General features: G+C 33.6%; 1 protein-coding gene across 12 annotated transcripts in view; it reads right to left on the reverse strand.

Moving 5' to 3' along the window:
- Positions 1 to 24,864, reverse strand: part of DZIP3 (DAZ interacting zinc finger protein 3) — an 85,615-nt gene that overhangs the window by 23,833 nt on the left and 36,918 nt on the right. For 8 of the 12 annotated variants that reach the window (XM_077884388.1, XM_077884390.1, XM_077884385.1 and 5 more), the window contains 12 exons: positions 23,436 to 23,537; positions 21,967 to 22,059; positions 21,138 to 21,190; positions 15,269 to 15,345; positions 13,008 to 13,625; positions 11,173 to 11,205; positions 10,096 to 10,265; positions 9,296 to 9,340; positions 5,404 to 5,429; positions 2,969 to 3,134; positions 1,543 to 1,632; positions 1,241 to 1,368 (listed from right to left, as the gene is read on the reverse strand). In XM_077884388.1, the coding sequence (XP_077740514.1) occupies positions 1,241 to 1,368; positions 1,543 to 1,632; positions 2,969 to 3,134; positions 5,404 to 5,429; positions 9,296 to 9,340; positions 10,096 to 10,265; positions 11,173 to 11,205; positions 13,008 to 13,625; positions 15,269 to 15,345; positions 21,138 to 21,190; positions 21,967 to 22,059; positions 23,436 to 23,537 (1,601 nt within the window). The remainder of the gene's footprint in view (positions 1 to 1,240; positions 1,369 to 1,542; positions 1,633 to 2,968; positions 3,135 to 5,403; positions 5,430 to 9,295; positions 9,341 to 10,095; positions 10,266 to 11,172; positions 11,206 to 13,007; positions 13,626 to 15,268; positions 15,346 to 21,137; positions 21,191 to 21,966; positions 22,060 to 23,435; positions 23,538 to 24,864) is intronic. The other 4 variants (XM_077884393.1, XM_077884394.1, XM_077884392.1 and 1 more) reach the window with 4 other exon arrangements.

Consider the following 24,864-nt stretch of genomic DNA (forward strand, 5'->3'; position numbering starts at 1 on the left):
TGGTCATTGCCTTTCAAGCTAAAAGACAAAGTTTTGAACCCTGAAGTGTGGGTTCTTTTCATTTTTTTCTCTTTTTTTTAAGATTTTATTTATTTATTCATGAGAGAGAGAGGAGAGAGGCGGAGACACATGCAGAGGCAGAAGCAGGCTCCACGCAAAGAGCTGATGTGGGACTTGATCCTGAGGCCCTGGGATCACGCCCTGAGCCAAAGGCAGACGCTCAACCACTGAGCCACCCAGGCATCCCTGAAGTGTGGGTTAAGTGATAATAGCCAGCTTAGATTTGCCAAAGCTATCTTAGGTCCTAACCTCCTTGAACTTGAAGGATCTCTGTGACTCTAGAAGGGATAAGCCAAAGTGTTTTTAACTGAGATTATGTTACCAGCACTATGGCATCCGCTCCCCCAAGAATTCCTTCAAGATGCATATCATATGTGAGAGATAATTTAAGACCTAAATCTCTGCCAAATATTTCTCCAATTTCATAATTAATACTGTGGACTCCAAGTTCTAAGATAGTCCTCAGAACTTGTCTATTCTCTCTACTAGCAGTCTAAGAACTAACGGATTTCAAATTAGACTTCATGAACAACTGCTATCCTGTAATATTACCATTTATTAAAATGTATCATAAATAATGTTATTATTTCAACCGATACTGACTGGAGACTGTAATTAGTACAAAAAGAATATAACAAGGCCATTCATTTTTCCCTATGAGTCAGAATTTTTAGTCTGAGGTATTTAATAATTAAGATTGTTATGGGAAATGAGACTGTTGGGAGGGAGGAGTCTTTAGAAATTTGATTCATTTTTAATCTCTTGGTCTTGGAACACAAAAACTCTGAGACCAATCCAAAAAAGCATTCAAGTGATTTCACAGGTGGCTTTGAGGAATGTATCCATTATATGCTATGAAGAAAAACAAATCATTGGTCATATTTTTATAAATTATAATCATGACCTGAAAGTTAATTATCTTTCTCCTGTAATTCTATTATAATCACACTTGTTCAGCCAATACATGTAAAGCTTGATATATAGAGTGAGCAGTTGCTTATTTCTCAATCCAGCTGGCAAGGCAAAAATATAGTTGGCTTTTAAGCAAGTACAGGCCTGTAGTTCAGCAGTTCCTAATGTGTAGTCACAATGCCACCTCGTGGCTACGCAGGGATTATCTTTTAAAGATTCATTATGGAGCAAATCCAGAATTTCCTGTTATCAACAGATTTGCACTTACTTGGAAACCTTATTGATTCCAAAAGCCACTTGTTGGTTCAGAGATGCAATGATTTTGTCTTTCTTCTTAATCTGCATTTGGTTTTCTTGCCACCGAAAAGTCACTGTTTTCAATTGTCTTTTGAAATCCTGATCAATGAAAAATAGTACTTCACAGTTAATTCTGTTCAAGTCACCATAGTCTTGAAAGAAAAAATGGGTTCTTCAAAAAAAGAAACTACTATTAGTAGTTTAAATTGTAGTATTAAATTGAACATTTCAATACCCCTGACTTGCTTCAGATAGAATGGCAAAAGTACTTACTTCACACTGATAGTGTAATTTATAAAGCTGTCGTTGCCGAGCAAGCTTTTCCTTCTCAGTTTCTCCATATTCTGCTTTGCTGGTTGAGCCCTAATGAGCGAATGGAATATGCATGCCTTATTTTCCTCTAAAAAAATCCCACTACTTCTTTAAAGGGGATTTAAAGTTGTCATCTAACTCCTACTCATGCAAACATCACTTCTCTGATTGGTGCAGATAAACCCACCTCTCCCCAATTACAGCATTCACTAAACAATCCCACGGTTACTGGTCTTCTGCTGCTATTACTGGAGAACATTACCTGCATGCCTACCATATTTTTAAGCCTTTTTCAGTATTGCTTTCATTGTTGTTAAAAGCATTATGAGGTAGGCACTTATTATTCCCACTTTAGAGATAATAAAACTGAGTTAAGTAACTTACCCAAGGTTTACACAGAAAGTGGAGAAGCCTGAATTCTAACTCAGGCAGTGGTAAGTGTCCAAACAATTATTACTCAGTACCACCTTAGTTTAATATTCAACTGCTCCACTGGATCATAAATACTATGATCACAAAGACCATGTTTTAGCATAGCTCTTGACAAAAAGTGCTAAACGTTTTTCGAATAAATGAGGGTGTAAACATTTTCCAAACCAAAGGCCTCATATTTAAACTTCAGACATTCAAAGCTAAGACTGCCATTTCAGTTAAAATATACATATTCTATTACAATTAGAAAGGGAAAAGATGACCATTATCAGCCAGGGAATCATTTTTACTAACTGTACCCTTAGACAATCAATATTCCTACATACTGTGGAACAGGATATCATTAAATTACATTAGTATAGAATTCTACATTTAAATCAAGTGATTTTAACAGAAAAGTCATATGCTTTATCTGACTTAGTGTTCTGCTGAGCACTTAAATCATATTCCCCTGTACCTTCACATATAGGTACATCATTCCCAGCAGTGACTGCTAGTAAGAAAGGAAACAAAGGAAAAAAAAAAAAAAACTGTTGTACATTGTTAATATTTTTGTAGACATTTCATGCTTACAACCAGTTTTTTAAAAAAAATGAAGTAGCTTTGTTTTAGTAAACTATTTTTCTCAAAATTGTCAATGAAATGAAGACAAGTTTTTTCCCCCTTGTGATATCTGAAAACCTTTCGCAAGGAATGCATCTGTAATCAACATTGCCCAAGAGTTAAAGCCAGGAAATGGTTTGAGGGTTAACGTGAAAAGTTTTGGCTCCTAAGGTTCTTTTCCTCCTCCATTTATCCCTGTCCCTCCCCCGTTCTGTTTTTACTTGTTCCTCACAAACACAGAAACACAGTACAGACACTAGGCTAACATGCTATTCAGAGTCATGGAGAAAACAAAGGTTAACAACTGTTTCTGGAAGGAAGGCTGGGCTGTACTCTCTCTGATCAGGCTTACCTGCTCTATCATGTCCAGAATATGCAATTCATCCAGGCTATAGAACTTGTCTTCAGTTGCAGAATCCTCTTGGATATCACTTGCATCATCTTTCATAAATCCACTGACTGGGTATAGATTGGCTTGCTCTTTCTTCAACTGCTCTTCCTTTTCTATCATATTTGGGCTACAGTGGTGACATAATCAATGTAATCTTTTATAATGGTTGAGTGTTTTTCATCTAAGCCACTGCTTCCTAAATTAATATTTTATTGATCTCATGAAGTATTCTGCATCAGAAGGGTTCATGGCCAAAGAAAGTTTAGACAGTGCTCATATTGTGTATTTCTCATTACAATTCATAATGAATTTATTTAGCATTTGAGCTATTACTCAATTAAGATATGTACTCTGTTCATTCTAGTGTTACCAAGAATTATGAGATCATGGGAGTTCATTAACATCAGTTACTTTTAGAGAAACAATACTTTGGGAAATATTGAGAACCATTTCCAGTCATGCTATATTATTTTATCATTATAGCATTCTCAATAAGTAGGTTGACTTTATCAATTTCATTGCTTTAGGTCCAGTGTACATTTAGATAGAGGGCTACATACAGCAACATAGAGTAGATTTAAATATGGAGGTTTCTTTGGTAACAGGACTTAAAGAAACTGCAGTGCTATTACATGGATTTCAGTAACTAGAAACTACTAAAAAAAAAAAGGAATGAAAATACTACAAATACAATGACAGCTAATTTTATACCTATATCTAAAATTTAGATGTATGTTACTATCCTTTCAAGTTGTCCTACTATTTATAGCTATAAATTTCCTTCTTAATCTCATTAAATGGTAACAAGAAATAGTACTTTTACTTGTAACATGATATAAATGACTTGATTAGTGAATAGAAAGAAAATAGATAATTTTAGGATGATTACTTCTTTTAGGCACTTGAGACCTAGAAAACAATGGCCTCTAATGCTTGTAGAGTAACTTGTAAAACAATATAAAATAGTCTTAGGTATCACTGAGGTATTCTAGAATGACTCACATTTTGAGAAACGTTTGGAAAGTTCAATGAAATCAATTGCTTGTGTAGGCCACTGGATTCCAAACCCAATTAATTTTCCAAATTATCTGAAGAGCTTTTCTAAAACTATTATTTTTGCAGGTCCCCTGAGAACTGCAAATATATAGATCAATTTGTAATTTTGAAAACATCCAGATAATTCCTAAATTTTAAAATTTTAACAATAGCAGTGTGACAATACAGGAAAACGTTCGTATCAGTAAGAAATGAAAACTATAGCATGTAGAGGTAAAATAAAATTTGGCATTAAAAACACTTGAACAAAATGTTGAGGGAAGAATGAAGCAAATGTGGAAAAACAGTGTAATTATTGAATTGGGATGACAGGTACATATACTAGTGTAAATGTATATTCTTTTCTTTTGTGCATATTTGAAAATTCTCATATGAGAAAAAAGCTCCCTGGGTAATTTGATGATCATCCAGATTTGGGTCTATATTTTAGGTAACATAAGCAAAATGATTGATAGCACTGTTTCACTCTTCAGTAAGTTATTTTTAAGGCATCTAGACATGGCTTGAAAAGAGCAAAAAACAAAAAAACTATTGCTCTAGTATTGTTTTGCTCAACTTGCTGCCAGAGAACATGAAAACTCAGATGATGAACCATTTACTTACCATATAGATCACACCATTATCAATAAGAACATATCAACTACAAGTGATGACTTTATGGTTAAAATATGTTCTTGCTACCATTTTAAAGATATCTTAATAATTTATGTCTTCACAGTGAATTCTCTAAAGTTATGGACTTTCAATTAACAAACTTTTTGGTGGGTATAATGAATCTCTTCATTACTGTCTCCCCTACTTCCACCCTCTACTGCACTGTCCTCAATCATAGGGTTGTACAATCCAGTGATCTTCAGACATTAATACGTTTCCAGTAAAGGTTCAAAATTCATGGTTAACAACCGGGGATTAAAAACAGCAACAATAACAACAAGCTGTGGATTAAACAAACCAACTCAAAACAAACTCTTTTGTAAAAGGTCATTAGGACAAACAATGATCTGTTCTCTAAGGTTAAATCGTACTTAAATTTAGATTTGGCTAACCACAACCCAGATGACATTTTAAAAGATTTTATGCTGGAACCAAATTAGTCTTTGAATAAAAAAGCAATTAGTATTGGGTGATTCTTGAGTGCCTTATATAAAAATGGTGAGAGATTCTATTCTCCCAAAGTAAATGATAATTTAACTTTTTGTCATTCTATTAAAAAGTGTCAAGTTATTACAAGGAACTGTACTTTCTTCTTTTAGAACACCTTCCAAGGTAAGGCTGTGTCATACTGGCAAAGCACACTTTGAAAATAGTAATAAAAATTTAAAAATTAAATAAATACTTACACTTGTTCTTCTTTTGATTCCTTATTCTGAAAAACAGCATCAAGAATTAGTAATCTATATCAACTATGTCAGTACAGCATAGTGATGTGGTTGTATTTAGATCAGTGTTTCTCAAACTCCTTTTTACCACAAGCAAAATAAACACATTTTACATCATGATGTAAATGCACTTATATATAAATCTTTATACATAATATAAAACTGAAATTTAAGTTCCACTACATAAACTTTACCCATATTATATGTGTTACAGACTGCACTTCTGTGCCCTTCCTAAATTCATATGCTGAAACCTTAAACCTCAGTGTGATGGTAACTGGAGGTAGGGGCACTGGAAAGTAATTGTTTAGATGATGCCATGAAGTCCTCATGATGGAATTAGCAGCCTTATAGGACGAGACCAGAGTTAGATCTCTTGCTCTGTGTGTTCTCTCTCTCTCCCCACACCATGTAATGATACAGAAAAATTTAGCCATCTGATAAGAGGGCCCTCAGCAGACACCAAATCTCCTGACACCTTGATCTTGGACTTCCCAGCCTCTAGAACTGTGAAAAATAAATGTTTGTTGCTTAAAACACTCAGTCCACGGCAGTTTGTTGTATCTCTGCCTGAAGAGACTATGTGATGAATTCTGAAGCTTTTTTTATTCCTATTAATTCTATTCATTTTATAAAATGGTAGTTGTGACCCACTAAATTAATTTTGCAACCTACCACTGAGTCATGAAACAAAAATTATCAAGATATTGGAAATAAATATTGGGGCCGAGTTTGCACCTACTGGTAATCTTTGGCCAGGGAATGTGTATTTCTCCTTCATGGAATACTATACTAACTACAAGGGTTCTTGAAAATCTACACATAAGGTAAAAGCAGACGGATATATTAAGAAATCTTACAGAAAAAGAAGTGTTAGGGAGATCACAATTAGAAATGTTAAAAATAAAACCCTAAATTTTAAATTCATTAAAGTAAAATTATAAAGGCAACATACTACATAAAGATAATAGCAATAACACTCAACATATGCTAATTAAGAGGATTAATTACTCTTATACATTACCCTTCTGTTAAGAGTATTATTTACTCTTTACTTTTACTTTTACACGAATTAGAGTATTAACTTCTACTACCACCTTTTATTTATAAGAAACTTCAGGGTCTTCTTCCCCATAGATTCCAAGATGTACTTACAAATTTGTTTTGCCTTACTGTCTGTACACTAAGAGAATTTTTGCATCTCAGTGTCTGATCAGTGTCCAGTACCAATTTGATTCTACAATTTAGAATTATCAACTCCTACCTTGATTCCAGTGTACCTGAATAACTGAATGGAAAGACATTTGGTTGTTCAGAATGAACATCTAGTATAGTTGAATAGTTTCTGAAACTTTCTAGCTCTTCCCATGACAACTTTTGGTCAACACGTGCATCAGCCTGTTTTACATGCATCTCAGTAACTTCCCGTCTGTAGAGAGCACATCCAATTTGAAGGGCTAGATTTATTTCCTGCCATGTTTCTTTCTTTTCCAAAGGCTTCATCACAAAGCCTTCTATTCTTCTGCCATCTGCTTTACCTCCCCCTTTTCTATTCTTAACCCTTAATTCCCCGGGGGGGGGGGGGAGTGGGAAGGAGGATCTAATTAACTCCTAAAAGAGTTATTTATAATTTAGAAGCTAAATACTAAATTCCTAACTGAATAAAGTGTTAACTACAAAGTCTCTCTACATACTAGTTACAAGTTATCTGTACTGACCCCTCTATTTGCTACACAATTTTTACATTTTTTTTATCATATTCTTCCAGAGTCTCTGAGAGATCTTCTTAGGATTTCAACTAATTTAGGCAGAGATATTGCAAAATAAGAGAAGACAGAACTTCACTTATAGGGACTTTGTTGTTATTCTGTATAACACAAGCTAATTTCTGTATGCTAGAATTTTTCATGAAGGAAAGTCCTGATTAGAAAATGTGATTGTGATTAGCTTTTTATAACTGGTTGTTTACACTATAACTAGACAATACTTTGTACCTACAATAACAAATGTATATTATATTAGTAGGACCACTATATATAGAAGTCATATGCAAAAATTTCAGCATTTTTAGGTTCTATCCTTTAGAATTTAGATTAAAAAATGTAAGATCTCTCTTCTAATGTCCAAATCTCGTTTTGATATAATTATCTTCAGAGTATCTCAACTTCTAATAAAATAAATTAGAAAAAAACTTAGGTTATAAATAAGAAAAAACTTCTTGACATTTAATAAGACATTTTCAATATTACTACCATGTGAAATTTTGAGCTGTGTTTACATTTATTTCCAGTTGCGTTTATTCCTGTTTAATTACAACTTGTCATAAAAGTGGGACTTTCTAATTAAAATTGAGAATTTGGGTAACCATATTTTAATTTTTTGGAAGAGACAAACTATATACCTTTGGAAACAAGATTTGTGGCCTGACAGCTGTGGATTTACTTGGCCAGTTTTATGTAGTATTAGACCTGGGATTTACTAAAATTACTAAAATTTTTTGCAAAAATTAAAAATTATCAGTGAAACTAATGGACCAGGTTGTGTTTTATCATACAAGAATTGCCTAAAAGTAAGTCATCTTATTCATGTCTTTTAAAAACATGATTTTCAAAATAACTTTTGAATGAAATGATAAATTTTAATAAATGATGGTTATGATAAATATGAAAATGGTATTGATATTTCATTGATCATAGTATAAATAACCTTTATTTTGTTCTTCACCTAAGTGTTTGGTAACTTTCCCTTGTGTTTTCATTTATGATTAAAATTTGTGTATACTTTCAAAAGATGAAATAAAATGGATTTACCAGATTGTAGTTGGGCAAAGAGTCTCACTGAATTTGTAATATAATCTACAGAGTACATCTAGACTTTAAGTATATGCTTCAGGCCAGAAAATAACACCTTTTTTCCTCCCCACCATAAGGTTTGCAAAGCCTAGTGGTTAGCTATATGCTTGATTAAAAAAAACTCAAGTCCAAATCCATAGGAATCTACAAACATCAAGAGTGAACCAAAATGTAAATGAACTTTGGTGGACTATGTTATGTCAATGTAGTTAATCAATTACAACAAATGTACCACTCTGCTGGGGGATATTGATAATGGGAGAAGCTATTCATGTGTGGAGGCCAAAGATATATGGAAAACCTCTGCACCTTCCCCTCAATTTTGCTCTGAACAAAAACAAAATTGCTCCAGAAATATAGTCTTAGTTAAAAAAAAATTAAGTAAAAAAAAAAAATTAAGTCAAAACAAGACTCAACTTTCCTTTGTAATTTTCTAAGCAATTAAAAGACTTTTTGCTAAAGCTGCTACTGACAGTAATAATAAGTTGTTTATTTTGTAACAGGCAAAACAAAGAAAAGGCATGAATGAAGCTTCTTGAATTTCTAACATTTTTGTACATTACTGCATTGTTGGCAGAGTCTTAGACACAAAGGAGAAAATCAAGATTTCTTGAGGTTTTGAAAAATGCTTCTGAATATATCACTAGAAATATGATGGGAAGCTGTTTTTAAAACACTGAGTAGGCATTTTTTAAATGAAAGTAGTATGCAGAAATCAGTGAAATTTCCAAATAACTATTTCAGTTTCTTGTTTGTCTATTTAAATGTATAATTATGATTTAGGTAAGTAAAGTAAGACACACTGTGAGTTTGAATCATTCAGGATCTAACATACATAGACTTCTCTATAACCACATATTCAATGAACCTATTGACATTTTAAGTCATTTATGCTCTAGTCTATTTGAACTAATTTTAAGTTCTAACGGTGAATCCATGTATTAAATCTAAGTGCTCATAATTAGACATCCCTCTATTATAATGTTAATACAGTCACTTACCTTTTTATTCTTAGTCTTTTTCTTTTTCTTTGGTTTACTCTTAACCTGACAAGAAATAAATTAACATACAATTCAAACTGCACAAGAAGTTTTTTGCAAAATAAATTTCCTCTAACCACTGAAATCTTCTATCTTCTAATATTAAACATCACATTTGCTTCTTCCTAGATTCCATAGAAAATTTTCATTTTCACTTTGATTTTAACCTGTCTTCCACTCTTGAGAAATCTTTGATCTATAAAGGAATAACCTGTAATATCAATGAATAGGCTACAGAAAAAAGTTTACAGATCCCCATCTGCCCATGTGCATGCATGAGCAACAAAGGAGGGACTTCTAAAAAGAATCAACATATTCAAGTTCATAAAATGAAAAATTAAGCCTGGGAGTAATTTAGTGGCCATATAATGACCGTTATATAAACCATTAAATAAAGATCCATCCTGTAAGATTTTAATTCTACCCATGTGCAAACAGCATTGAAATATCCCTGTTTTCTTCTCTCTTCTTCTATTCCCCATTATGCTTTCTTCTACTTTCTATTAACTTCCCACTTTCCAACCACTCAGGATGAAAAAATATGTTCAGAAATCTAGCATAGTGCCTGGCACATACCAAGTGTTCAGTAAATGCTGGAAAAATAAAAGGCTAAGGCAGGAAAGACTTTGGAAGAAGTACTGGGGAAAGCTCTGTGTAAACACTATGACAATAAGATTATATGGGATGCTGTAAGTAGAGCACATGCAACAAACTAAAGGCCCTGATTAAATTCTAATTTAAATATTAATGAGAGCTTATACTTCCTGGAGATCTTTAATAGATTCTGTTGAAGATTCACTAGGTATTGATGCTCCATCTTTACTCATTTCTGCTAACTGTATTTCAGGGTTCGATTTCACATTTATATTGTATTCCATGAGGGGTGGACTTAGTTCTTCTTCCTCATTCTGTAACTCTTCTAGTTCAATACCTAAGCGTTAAAAACAAAACACTCAAAATCGAGATACATACAGTTTTAGCCTCTTATCACTACTATAAACAACCCCCCCCCTCCGACCCTTTGCCCCATAAAAACATCATCCCAGGAAATGAAACAGAAGACATCTTATTCTGTTCCCTCACTAGATGAAAATGAAATGCCCATTTATCAATGACCAAACAGGTACAGATACTACCCTAGAACCAATCAGTACAAACCCAAATGCTAAGATACTTTACTGTTATCTTAAATAGACTCTAAATATTAGATATTCTAGAACTTAAGGCAACTCTAAATACTAAGTTTTTGAGGATTCTGACATTGCCCTATTAATACTGTAACTAGCATAATTTTAGAATAATGAACATTTTTTTCTCACTTAAATATTTTTATTGCTCAAGTATAATTTTACTCCAAACAAAACCAATAGTGTTTTCTTATGTATAATTTTACTTGCACAATATGAATTACATTTAAAAAACCCACAAGAACACAAAAATATAAATTAAAGTAATTACCACCTGGCAAAAAAGAGTATATAGTTTAACAGTGGAGAAGTTAACCAGATAAAAGCTACATAAGCTAAAGAGTGGCATATACAGGTAGAGGAAGCAGGTAGACACTTCTGCCTGATGAAATATCCAGTGTATTAAAAAGTCAACAAACTAAACTATGCTTGGGTAAATCCTGGAGCATGTACACTAAGACCAAAGCAGAGTACAAAGGCTCATACTACATTCAGCTAACCAAGAGTAATTTGACCACATGATTTTCCAAGTTTATAACAAATATTTATAGTTTATTACAGTTACACTGATCACGTAAAATGCCTGTAAGTATCCCCTAGCCGTCCCAAGTTGAAAGGTCACCTAGGTATTTTGTTTTTAAACATACTTACGTTGACTGCCAGTTATTGATTGTAGAGCAATTCCTATGACACATAAAGAAAAAACCTTAAGCTGTATAATTGCAAAGGCAACCAAAAAATACCTGACTGGGACTAAGAAAAGGAAGAAGATTTTTATGTTGCATCAATTAATTTTATAACTAACTATAAAATCAACCAGCTTCACTCATGATCCAGTTTAAACAAGGCATAATCTTTAGATTATAACATAAAGGTTATAAACTCATGTTTAGGGAAGAAAAAAAATTTTGAAAGCTCCTAATAGATAATGCCTAGACTATAAGCCCTTTAAAACAAACAGCACATTCTTATAATTTAAAAAGTCTAAGGTCATGAAATAGTAATAGTGAGTTATGAAGCAAGCCTCCATTGAAAGTTGGAGCATTTTTAGCAATATGAATTATCCTGATCAGCCTCCCTTTCTCTTGTTCATAAATATTTATTAAACTACAATACATCAGGCTGTATGAGGTTCTAGATATTGAATGGTGAAGAAATAAGACAACCTTTACAGTGATTTAGTGGGAACAGTGGATACTAACCAAACAAATGAAAACAGCTACTGTAGTAACTACTAGGAAAGCCTCTATTAAAGGGACTTGAACCTTTTTGGTCTACCCGAGAACTGTTTGAAATGCTTTGTATTTATTTAGTGCTCAAAAACCTCCCAAATATTACCTTTATTCTAATTTGTTATTAAAAATCTTAAATTTAAAAAAAGAGTCTCTTAGGTCAAAGATTCTTGCATGACTTTCTTATATCATCAGTCAGCATTCTCTTCTTTTATGCTCAAAGAAAGCTCTCAAAGGTTTAGCAGAAAAACACAATGGTATCCCAGAACCTCAGTAAAAGGACTATTACTGGGCAGTAGCAAATCTCCGAAGAAAATCTGTATCAGTTCAACAATTACCAGAAATTTGGTAAGTTCAACAGCTACATACCATCAGTGTGGTCATCAGTTGCTCACTAGGTAGCACAACTAATAACTGGGACCAGGAAAAATCACCCAGAATAGCTCAGTAAGGGGTTCAGTGATGCTGACATGCCTTGAACTCCACTCCCCATGAGGACAACTGAGAAGCTATCCAGGAATGCAGGAGAGAAGGTCTGAAGTCTTTCCCATATCAAGAAACAATGTCTGAGAATGGCTACTGCTGACCTTGTACTTGCCTAAACGTTATTTGATTTTTTAAATTACCCATGGGTGCGGCCAATGGATAGCTGCCAAACTTTTAAACTAAATGTCATGGTTCTACTGGAAAGGAGAAAACATATACTCATGGTATCTAAAAGGGTATCCTTGAAATACACAGTACCTGTATTCCATGCTTTTCCTTAATTTTATAGTAGTGATAAAACTCCTTTAACTTAAAAATCTTCATTTCCTTTCTGAAAACAAAAACTTCTCAACATGACAAGAGAAATCCTCTTGAATATATTCTCCGTTAACTTTCCCCCACTTTGAGCTCAATAAGGCAAAACTTTTTAGTTCTCTGCATTACAATTATTTTTATGTTTCTATAGCTTTGTTCTTGTTTCCTTCTGAAATATCCTTCTCCCATCTTCTTCACTGGGCTAACTTTTACATGTCATTTAAGAATTCCTTAGATATTATACTCTCCAAAAAGCTTTTTTGGAATCTCTTAGAGTAGGATTTCCCATGGCATCCTGGAATAACTCTAGCACTATGATTTTTATTAGTTTCTTGATGAGTCTATCCTCCCAAGAATGTGAGCTCACTGAATCTCCTGCTCTTAGCACTGTGTGTGGCACATGACAGACACTCAGTGAAGGTTTACCAGCTGAAGTAAGTAATTATTTTGTACCTTGTTGATAGCAGGATAACATCCTCTGGATGATTTCTGGTACTGGAATGCCTAGGTAGATGGAGAGTTGATGGTAATCAAGGGAGATATTCTCAATGGGATTCTCCTTCACTTTCTCAATATCCTCTTGCTTCATCCCAAGGCGCAGAAGAATATCTGAAACTTTTTTCCAAATTGAATTGAATTGTGACTCAGTGAGACCATTCATCAAAATCTCACTAAGGAGGATATCCCTGTATTTGCACAGCCTCAGGATGTCTGCAGACTTAGAGAGATCAGAAGATGATGGTTCCATATTCCAGCCTTTTTTGGGTGCAGGGAATACATTCAAATGTTTTATGAGAGCTAAGAGGAGGTACAAGTCAAATTGTTTGGACTGTGGTAGCTCCTTGTTTGGGGGATAAAGCAGATGCCATGCTCCACCCAAAGGGTGATTGGTCCAAAGATGGTTGTAGTAGGGTTCCAGCACATTCTTGTGTATAAGAAGCTCTTTTTTCAAAAGAGGGGGTGGCATAGCCTCATCAAATATTTGCCGGACAATGTCAGTACCAGAAATGATAATTATATGAAGCAGATGATAGAAATAATTATAATCAAGTTTGAAGATAGGCATTTCATCTGAAAATGAATTTTGAGAAGTCAAAACATTCCACATTAATGCTCTTTCTCTATGTGGTCTCTTGTATTACATCCTAAGCTCCTGTAGGAAAGGGACTATTCCAAGAGAATGAAGTATGATATAATGCTTTGCCACAGCCAGTGCTCAATAAGCATGCTGTTGTCTACCTGTCAAAAAAAATCCCAACAAAAACTAGATATTCCCAAGCAGAAGTAATCACAAAGACTAATCACCACAGAAGCCTTTCAACCATCCAGGGTTTTGTTCAAGTAAATGAGCTTTGGCAACCAAATGGCACTAAAGTATTGGGCCTTTGAAAATTCCGAAGACTGCCAAGAATGGTAACTGCCAGTGTTTAATTATATTTTGTTTAAGTAACTATATTTTATCTTAATCAGCACTGTCCAGTAGAACTTTCTGTGATAAAAATGTTTTAGATTTGGTGTGCTAGCCACTGAATACCAGAAATGCTGCTTTTCTAACAAAGGAACTGAATTTGAATATCTCATTTGTATTATTTTAAATAGCTGCATATAGCAAATGGCTACCATATTAGACAATACAGAATTATATCAAAAACATAAAGTGACCTAATGCCTTAATATTCAAAGTGTAGTTCACGGGCCAGCACTGGCATCCCTATGGGAGAACCTCTTAGAAATGCAGAATCTTAGCATCCCTCTTGTCCCATGCAACCCAGAGGTACTAAATTGGCATCTATGTTTTAACAAAATCACCAGGTGACTTAAACATATATTAAAGTTTGAGACACACTGACCTGATGACCTTATCCTCTCAAAAAATAATTAAGTTTATTATTAAGATATTTCACCAATGAAATGGCATAAAGCATGAGAATGAACTACTTGGTATTTTTCTGGTTTTAACAGCGCCTCTAAAGGAGGAGAGTAGACTGAGGTGATTTAGAAATATGAACTTGATATATGATGGTATATTTTTTGTATGACTATCCAAACATGTATTTATCATAAGAGGCAGCTTTATTATTTTATCCTTCATGATTCTAAGTTTCAAGAAATTTTTAAAACTAATATTCTTGTTTGATATGCTTGATGTATACTGTGGAGGCAAGCAAGGTAAATGACCCAAGGAGCTTTCTCTTGGTCACCAATAATGAAGCTGGCTGGGATCAAGGACATTCATTTCCCCCAGCAGAAGCACTGCCACCAAACCATTCTTCCACGGGACTAGGAACCTTTAAAGTGTCCAAGTGCTAAGTAGCTGGCATTTCTTAGCATACTTCTAAACAGCTGGCACCTAAGTTTAGACTACTTGGCCTTGAGCCCAAAATTTTCATGCCTTCTATTTAGCTCTATTAACAGGGAATGCAACAGGAGAGGAGATGTTGGTAGGGAGTCCAATCTCATTGTGTAGTCACAGCAATACACACCAGACTTAGCAAACTTCTCTACAGAATGCCAAGGTAATGTAAGACTGAAATACCTGCTGATTTCTGTCCATGAATTCTAGCCTACACTAAGTGATGCTTATTTGGTGTAAACCCCAAGCCCACTGAATGACAAACATAAACACATGGTTGTTAATGGCATGATAATGTATAGAGCAAGTCTAAACTTTTAATACTCTTTTCAAGAGGAGACATAGAAGAATAAAACAGTACCTTTTGTACTAAATTTTAAACTGATCTTCGGTCTTATATCAGTATCAGTGATTTTTAGAGACATCAACTTTTTATAACTGCAAGTAAAAAAAAATTAAGTTACAGTTAATACCAAAGTCAGTCAAGCTTTCTGGCATCAGCATGGCTAAGTAAATGAGCATTTTCTTCTCCTCCTCCTGGAAAAACTTAAAGGAGAAAAGGGAATGAACAAACAAAACCTATCAATAATGACAACTACTGTCATTTTCATTGGAATTATGAGACAAACAGAACTTCTAGGTTTCACACCAAAAAAAAACAAAAACCAAAAACAAATCACACAACTAGCTTATCTGTAAAAAGGCTGTGTGGCAGCAGAAACGCTAAAAAAAACCTCAGCAAATCTATAACTCCTCCCAGGTCTCCCTCCAGCATAAGGTCTTCTTACCAATCACTATACCAAGAAAATTCAACTCATTCAATGACTAGTGTTGAAAGGAAAGAGAAAAGAAGAAAAGAAGAAAAGAAGAAAAGAAAGAAAAGAAAGAAAAGAAAGAAAGAAAGAAAGAAGAAAGAGAAAGAAAGAAAGAAAGAAAGAAAGAAAGAAAGAAAGAAAGAAAGAAAGAAAGAAAGAAAGAAAGAGGGAGGGAGGGAGGAAAGGAGGGAGGGAGGGGCAGCAACAAAGAAACCAGCATGAGAGCAATACAAATAACTAGAAAAATGAGGTTAAAAGTAACAAAATTTATTTAATAGACATAACACCAAGTAAAAGTTTCCAAAAACATGAAAAACTTGAGACTTAGCACTGAGATGAACTCTCCTACAGAAAACAAAACAAAACAAAAATGGGACAATGGGACCACAGAACGTTTGTTTAATGAGGAGAGAGATTTTGGTGGTGTGTCAACTGTTTTATATCCAGCACCATGACACTGCCAATCATTCACTACACAGGAAACATCTAAAACTCTAACAGTATGAAGTACTGGTGAAGATACTGAATACAAAGAATTTTGGTCGTGGGAGTGTAAATTGATGAGGATGTGGGGAAAATGAGTAAGGAAGTCAAAGGATACAAACTGGGGATCCAATTCCAGTGTACAGTACAGTGACTATAGTTAACAATACTTGAAAGTTGCTAAGAAAATAGATCCTTTTTTTTTTTTTTTTTAGACTTTATTGTTTTATCCTAGGGAGAGAGTGTGTGCCTTTGAGCAGGGGAAGGAACAGAGAGAGAGAAAGAGAAAATCTCCAGCAGACTCCATGCTCAGCACAGAGCCCAATGCAGGCCTTATTCTCACAACCAAGATCACCACCTCCTGAAACTAAGAACCTGACACTCAACTAACTGGAGTCACCCAGGCACCCTAGAAAGTAGATTTTAAAAGTTCTCATCACACACACACATGCACACACAACATGTGTGAAAAATGTTAACACATCCATCATCTCACACAGTTAACTAACCTTACTGTGGTAATCATTTCACAATATATATCAAATCATCACTTTGTACAACTTAAACTTACATAATGTTCTATGTCAGTTACATCTTTAAAAAGCTAGGAAATGGGCACCTGGGTGGCTCAGTCAGTTAAACATCCGACTCTTGATTTTAGCTCCGGTCATTACCTCAGAGTTCTGAAATCAAGTCCTGTGTTGGGCTCTGCACTCAGCAAGAAGCCTGCTTGAGATTCTCTCCCTCAGCCTCTCCTTCCCACTTGTGCAGATGGACACTCCTTCTCAAATACCTAAGTCTTAAAAACTTTTTTAAGATATAGGAAAAAAACCAGCAGCAATATGGAAAAAAATAAATAGATCATGACCAACTGTTATTTATCCTGGGAAAGCAAGGTTGATTTAGCATTTCAAAATAAATTATTATAATTCAGCATATTAACAGCTTGAAGAATAAGAAGAAAACCATATGATAACCTCTATGCATGCAGAGAAGCATTAATTCAATACCCATTCATGATAAAATTTTCAGAAAACTAGGAAAACAAAAGAATTTCTCCTACCTAAAAAAGGTCAACTATAATCTATAGCTAACAACAAACTAATTGGAGAAAAAGTGAAGTCTTGTCCCTAAGAAAAGACAATGATGTCTACTCTTACCGCTTGCATTTAATATTGTACCAGAGGACCTAGCCAGTGCAGGTGTGAAGGAAAGTAAACACAAACTATACAAATGGAAAAAAGAAATAAAGTTGTCTTTAGCCACAGATGATATATGATTATCCGTAGAAAACCTCACAGAATATACAAAGTGATGTTAGAATCATTAAATACCAAGTTACAGGATACATGTTCAGTATATATAAATCAGTTCTATATAACAAATAACTGGAAATGAAAATTTTAAAAATATCATTTGCAACAACATAAAAAAACAAATAGGGACAGTCTGACAAAATATTCACAAGACTGTACAGAGAAAATTACACAATGTTCCTGTGAGACATCAAAGAAGATATAATTAAGTGAAATTATAGCTCATGTTCGTGGATGGGAAGCCTCAATATTGTTAAGATGCAAATCATTCCCAATTTGATCTACAGATTCAACATAATCCCAATCAAAATCCCAGCAAAAAGTTTGGAAAATTTTATAAGGTGTTTCTTAGATTCATTACAAAACAGCAAAGGATCTAGAACAGAAAAAAATGATTTTGAGAAATAAGAAAAAAGTTGAACTCACACAACCTAACTTCTTGAGACAGTACAAAGCGATAGTAATGAGACAGTGTGGTATTGGCAAATGGACAGATAAGTGAATGGAAGATAAACGTGAGCTCAGAAAGACCATATACAGAGTCTATAGATTATATATATGTATACAGATGTGACAGACTGAACCTTGACCCTTATGTAACACTGTATGCAGAAATTAACTAGAAATGGATTATAAATCTAAATTTAAAACCGAAAACTTTCAAAACAGAAAAAACATGGAGAAAAATCTTTGTGATTTGGGAGTAGAAAAAAAATGCTCTTAAAACATAAAAAGCATTAAGCATGAAAGATATATAAGACTTCACTGACATGAATAATTTCTGCTTTTTGAAAGATACGTTTTAGAAAATAAAAAGACATGCCATGGCCTGGGATAAAATATTTTTAAAATTCGTATTAGATAAAGAATTGTACCTGGAATACATAAAGAAATCTTTTTTTTAAAAAAAAGATTTTATTTATTTATTCATGAGACACAGGGAGAGAAAGAGAGGCAGAGACACAACACAGGCAGAGGGAGAAGCCAGCTCCATGCAGGGAGCCTCACATGGGACTCGATCCCTGGTCTCCAGGATCAGGCCCTGGGCTGAAGGCGGCACTAAACCACTGAAGCTGCCCTACACAAAGAAATCTTATAACTCAAAATAAGCAAACAATTCAGGGAAAAAAATGGGCAACATATTAGAATAGATAATTCATCAAAGAAGATATATGAGTGGCAAATAAACACATGAAAAGATATTCAACTTCATTAATCATTAGGCAAATACAAATTAAAATCACAATAATATACCATTAACACCTGCAGAGAAACTAGAACTCTCCCATACTGCCACCAAGAATAATAAAATGTTCAACTTTTTTCTTATTTCTCAAAACCATTTTTTCTGTTGTAGATCCTTTGCTGTTTTATAATGAATCTAAGAAACACCTTATAAAATTTTCCAAACTTATTGCTGGGATTTTGATTGGGATTATGTTGAATCTGTAGATCAAATTGGGAATGATTTGCATCTTAATAGTAACCATATAGGTAAGGTTTTCAAGCTATAGTTTATATACAGTAAAATGAACTCTTTGGAATGAACATTTAAATGAGTTTCTTTGTATACAGTTGGATAACCATTACCATGATCAAGAAACAGAGTATTTTTCTTCCCAAAAAGTTTCCCCCAAATCTCTTTTGTAGTAGTTCCCCTCTCCCAAACTCTAAACCCGAGTAACCATTCAAATGATTTCTATTCTTATAATACTGCTTTTTATTGACTGTCCTTTAGTAGGAAAGCCTTTTACATCTGAATTTTTTCACTTAACATAATTTTTTGAGATTTATTCACGTTATTGCATGTATCAGTAGTTTATTTTTGTTTATTGCTGAGTAGTTTTCCATTGTATAGATGTACCACAATTTTTTTATTCATTCAAAGTTTATATTTGAGTTGTTTCTGGTTTGGGCTATTAAGAATAAAGCCACTATAAATATTCACATATATACTCTTTGTATAAACATATGCTTTCATCTCACTTCTGAAAATTCCTAGGAGTACTGAGTCAGATGGTATATGTTTAATGCTAAAGAAACTGCCAAATGGTTTTCAAAGTAGTAGCTACTGTAGATCTATTTTCTCTTCTTTATGATTTTCTTAATAACACTTTTTCTCTAGCTTACTTTATTGTAACAATACAGTATATAGTGCATACACAAAATATGTGTTAATTGCCTGTTTATGTTATCAGTAGGGCTTCCAGTCAACAACAGGCTGTTAGTAGCCTGTTAAGTTTGGAGGAGTCAAAAATTACATGCAAATTTTTGGCTGTAGGGGGCAGGGAGGGTCAGTACCCCAACCCCTGACCCCCATGTTGTTCTAGGGTCAACAGATTTTTTGATAGGAGAAGGAAAGGGAACACATGATACAAACACCTAATCTAAGTAAGGCTTTCCAAAAATTTAACCAGGCAAAGCCAAAAGAGTAGCGTTTTCTAAGGAAGGCCTAGAGATAAAACAGATGGCACATCTAAGAATTAAATGAAGCTTGGTATAGTTGGTGCAAATATAATAAGAAAAGAATGACAAAGAGATGACACTCTTAAAAGTGCGGGCAGGGACAAAAAGTATCTGAAGAGCCAACCTAAGAAGTCTGAACTAAACTAAGAATAATGAGGAACCTCTGAAAGATTTTTAAAGAGAGAAGTGATATAGCCCAATTTTCATTTTTGAGAAGTGTTCTTGATGACTATGTAACAACAGAAGTAAAGAAAAGTAACATAGGGACAAAAAGAGTTTAGGAGCTGTTTCAGAATTCCAAGTAAGAAATAATGACTTCATTTAATTAAGTGTGAATGTAGGGGCAGAAGTAAGGAGGCATTTACAATATTTTTAAGAAGTTGAATTGACTGGACTTAAAAAAAGTTACACAGCAATGTTGGGAAGAAAGATTTCAAGTCCATTTGTGGGCATGATGAACTATAGATCTTTTGGGAAAATAAAAGTGGAGCTATTTAGTATGCCAGTAGATAGATCTAGATTTTAGGAGTGGAACCTATGATAAAGACTTTACTTCAGTTTCATTTACTTCAGTCTTAGATATCAATGTTATATTCCTGGCAGACTAAAAAATGGTAGACATTTACACTTTCAACGGAAGAGAATCAATGAATTAGGAGAACATTTTATATTGAAATTTCTCATTTCAATAGCAAATAATGCTCTCTACCTCTAGGAGTTCTCAGCTTATACTGCATTTTCCTCTGCAGTACAATTTTCTCATGCAAGAGAAATAATACAATTTTAATTGTCAGACAAGCTGGGAGGCCTGGATGAATTTTGAAAGCTAGGAGACAGTTTTTATTTCACCAAAACCTCATTTAAAAAACTTTAAGAAAAATGTGTTTCGTTTTCAGGAAAGGATTATTTTCATACTTCAGGAAAGAGTATCCACATAATTTACTCTTATTTACTTTAGAATTTAAATGTCTACAAGGCAGGCAGAGAAGGGGAGATAAATGTCAATCAAATAAAATCTTTTCATATAACTAATACTACCTTTAAACTTAATGGAGCTCCAACAAGTGAACAGAAACAGAAAAAAGCAGCAAGTGAAAAATATATACACGCTCAGGGAAAAGAATAAAAGAATATTTTATTTCAAGCTTACCTTGCTCCTAAATTTTCAATGGTTATATATTCATCCTTTCTCACAACTTCAAACTGCAAGTGATGGAAAAAAAATAGCTCTAAAGTAGTTCAATTTTTAAAATTCTTTAATGTTACTACTTAGCCTTAATATTTGAAAAAGGGCAATGAGAATGAAGCTATAAAGACTTTAAAAACAAGTAAAACAGAAATAACAAGGTAAGCCATATATGCAATCCTTATCAAACAAACTAGAGTTGATCTTAGAAAGCAGTTCTCCTTTTACAATAGTATAGTACTTAAATGCTGAATCTGAAATGCAAAAATATACATATGTAAAGAAGGAAATAATACATATTTCTAATTTTGGTCTATTTATTTATAAACTGAAAATTCAATTAAGATATTTCATTAACTAAAAAAAACTAAGTGGACAGCACTGAAGTATGAAACAGCACAGTATGTGATGTTCTACAGATATATTCATGGGAAGATGGCTCACAGATTAAAAAGAAATTCAGAAAATCTAAGATTATTTTTAACCTTAGAGGGCACAGAATTAGATTATCACTCTTGGTTTATGATAGACTTTCCTCATTGCTATAGCCATTGCTTGCTTTTCTCTCCCCTCTCCCTCTGTGTATATTTTTATTTTTAAAAACTTTTTTATTTTTAATGACCACATATAAATAGTACTTTGGAGAAATCAAAGCAATAGAAAGGTCAGAGAGCTTAGTCATCAAAGAGAAAAACATGACTAAAATACTATTACTATGATTCTCAAATCTGTTTGAAGTAAAAAATACCATTCCAGTGAAGGAAAGCAAGAAAAATAAGAAAAAGATACTCACCAAAATTTTAACAATTCCAGGTACATCACATTGTAACATCCTTACCATGTCACCTGTACATCCTTCTTTCAAACATTTTTTCCCACTAAAGGTCTAAAGTTATCAATAGAAAAAACTAATTACTAACAGAAAAAAATATAAACAATAAAAATAGAAAAAAATCCCTAATGTGCAAATCTGATTAAAGTTAAAAGCAAATGATGCTAGATGGTAAAACAAAAGATGTGAATAAACATTTGAGAGTTAGCTGTTTAAAGATAGTCCATTTCATGTATCAATGGATATCCTATTTAAAATGCATCATCACACTTTTCTCTCCCATCATTTCTACTTCAAAGTCTCCAAGTAGCAAAAAACAGCCTAATATGTATTTACTGCCTCTAGGGAAAACAATTTCAAGCAAAATGTACTGATTAAGCAAGTGTAAAAAGGAATACTGAATTTCTATCAGATATATGAGGATTCTGGGGGAAAAGAATAAAAAATGTTGAGCCCTTTCTCTGGCTCTGAGCTTGCTATTTCCCCTGGTTAAGTTACTTAGTTTTCTTGTACTTCTTTCTCTTGAGGTTGAGTTATAATGATTGCCCTAATAATCAAAAAAAGTGAAAAGTAGTCACATGTTGCTTAAAAAAATAATAATAACACTCCATACAATTTTTAGTGTACAATGCAAGTTCATGTTTTATCTATTAATCCTCATAACAATCTTAAGAAGTGGATATTACTTTATCCTCACTTTATGGTTTAGAAAACTGAGTCTGAGTGGTTAAATTACCAGCCTAATGTTTAAAAAAAAAAAAAAAAAAGTAAGTGGCTCAATCTGGACTTGAATTCAGATCACCCAACTCTTTATACAATGCCCTTTCTACTATGCCACAAGTGCTTTATAATGGTTTTCTCTTATCTGCACAATATAAACATTCTAGAACCAAACAGTATAAATTCAACTTATGGCCATTAGTTCACTAAAGAGTAATCCAAATAGAATTGGGCTTTGGATTTCTACTTTCGTAAGAATTTAGTTATGTAACTTTACATAAATATAAATACTTATAAATGATTGAAGACCATAAAATTCATTATTGTTCTTTATCCCTTAAGATAGAAAATCCTTAAAATTGTATGTGTCCATTTTTTTTGTTTAGTAATTATATTCTTTGATTCTATGTCCTTTATGTGAATATATACAAAAATATTTTTAAGAGCATAAACTTCTAAAAGGAAGGGAACAAACTGATAGAAATCACTAACCAAAGCAACTAGCAAAATACCCCCTGCAAAGATGTGTTTAATAAATGGTGATGATGAACAAAGAATAATGAGGAGGAAAGCATCAGAGACAATAGGGAAAGAAAAATAAAGGAAGAAAAAAAAAAAGAGAGAAGGTTGTGAATAGGAAGAAATGAAGGGGAAAAAGAAGAATGGATAAAGGAAGAAATGCTGTAAAATTTTGAAGGAAAAACAAATACCTGATCATTTTCACCTGGATATTTTAAATTCTTGAACTTTTTCCAACAAATTTTATGGAAATAAACACAGCAGCTTTTACTGCACATTAACTGAAAAAATCCCTGAAAAAAGACAAAAGTAAGCTGTTGCTATGGAACCAGTAATTCATATACTACCGTAAAGTCATTCATTCATTCACTCACTTATTTAGACATGAACACCTTAAGTGACTTTCAAAATGCTGCTTTAACTAGATGAGTTTTACATGGCATTCAAAATTTATCAACAGATCACTGGTAATCAAAGAACTTTATAAGTCATTTTTTATAGGCCTATTTTTACATCACTAAAGAAAAAAGCATTCAGACAAAAAGACAAGGCAATAATTGTAACAAGCCAATGTAATACTTTCCATAAACTGTTGTTCTGATACAACAAAATATCAGAAATTTGGTGAGTGACCTTTTCAGAGGAACATGTTGTCTACCCCCCTTCACCTCTATTTTTACATTTCTCTTTTCCTCCAGCCCCAATTCCATACCATTTTCCTGAATCTCTGTTAACAATTGCTAGGCCTGATTTGTAATCTTAGTGACAGATAGCTACTGCATTATCCCAAGTTATAAATTTCTAGTCCTTCCATTATGCACTACCTGGAAACCACAGTCTTGCTTCCTGTAAAAAGGTAAACTGCTTGGATGACAAGGATCTAAATTTTGTGGCCAGGAACTTCTGCTGGTACATGCTGTTCATGTGACTAGAACCCTGGAAGCGTCCCTGGGATATCTGAGGACTATATCACCATGTCACCTAAACCAAGACCCAACTTGCCCCACTCTGAGCACTCTACTTTGCCAGGCCCACTTCCTAATACCTATGCTACTCTAATGAATACATCTAAGGATTTCTCCCCTTGCCACTCACTGTATAAATCATGCTTTGCCACTGGATTTCCATTATATGATAGAAGTAGTGTCATACTGGCACTGATAGTCACACCTCATCCTATCCTGTGATTTCCCACAGCCTCATTTTGATATATCCAGAGAGAACTAGATTTGACATTGCTGAATTTTTTCAAATCCAGGCTGGTTTCATTTTGCTTGCCCAAGATGCATTCAACAGATAATGATCACTTTGGTCAGTAACAGAATGTTGAGAAGTAACAACCTTTCTCCTTAGTAAAATGCTAATTATTCTACACCTATAACATTTCTAACTATAAAGAATATTTTACATAATTTTTACTGTTATGATTGCAGTGATATTAACTATAACTACAAAGACATTTGAATATTATAAAACTCTAGCAAAATCGATTCTTTTTAATTGACTCACGGGATATCAATAATTCCTGCCCACTATGAATTTAAGTTCTTAGAAATACCCAACTTTTTTTTTTTTTTTTTTAAGACTTGAGAGGGAGAGAGAGTATGCCCCTTTGCACAT

This window comes from Canis aureus, chromosome 35 (genome assembly GCF_053574225.1).
Source record: "Canis aureus isolate CA01 chromosome 35, VMU_Caureus_v.1.0, whole genome shotgun sequence".
In the NCBI taxonomy this organism is placed as follows: Eukaryota; Metazoa; Chordata; class Mammalia; order Carnivora; family Canidae; genus Canis; species Canis aureus.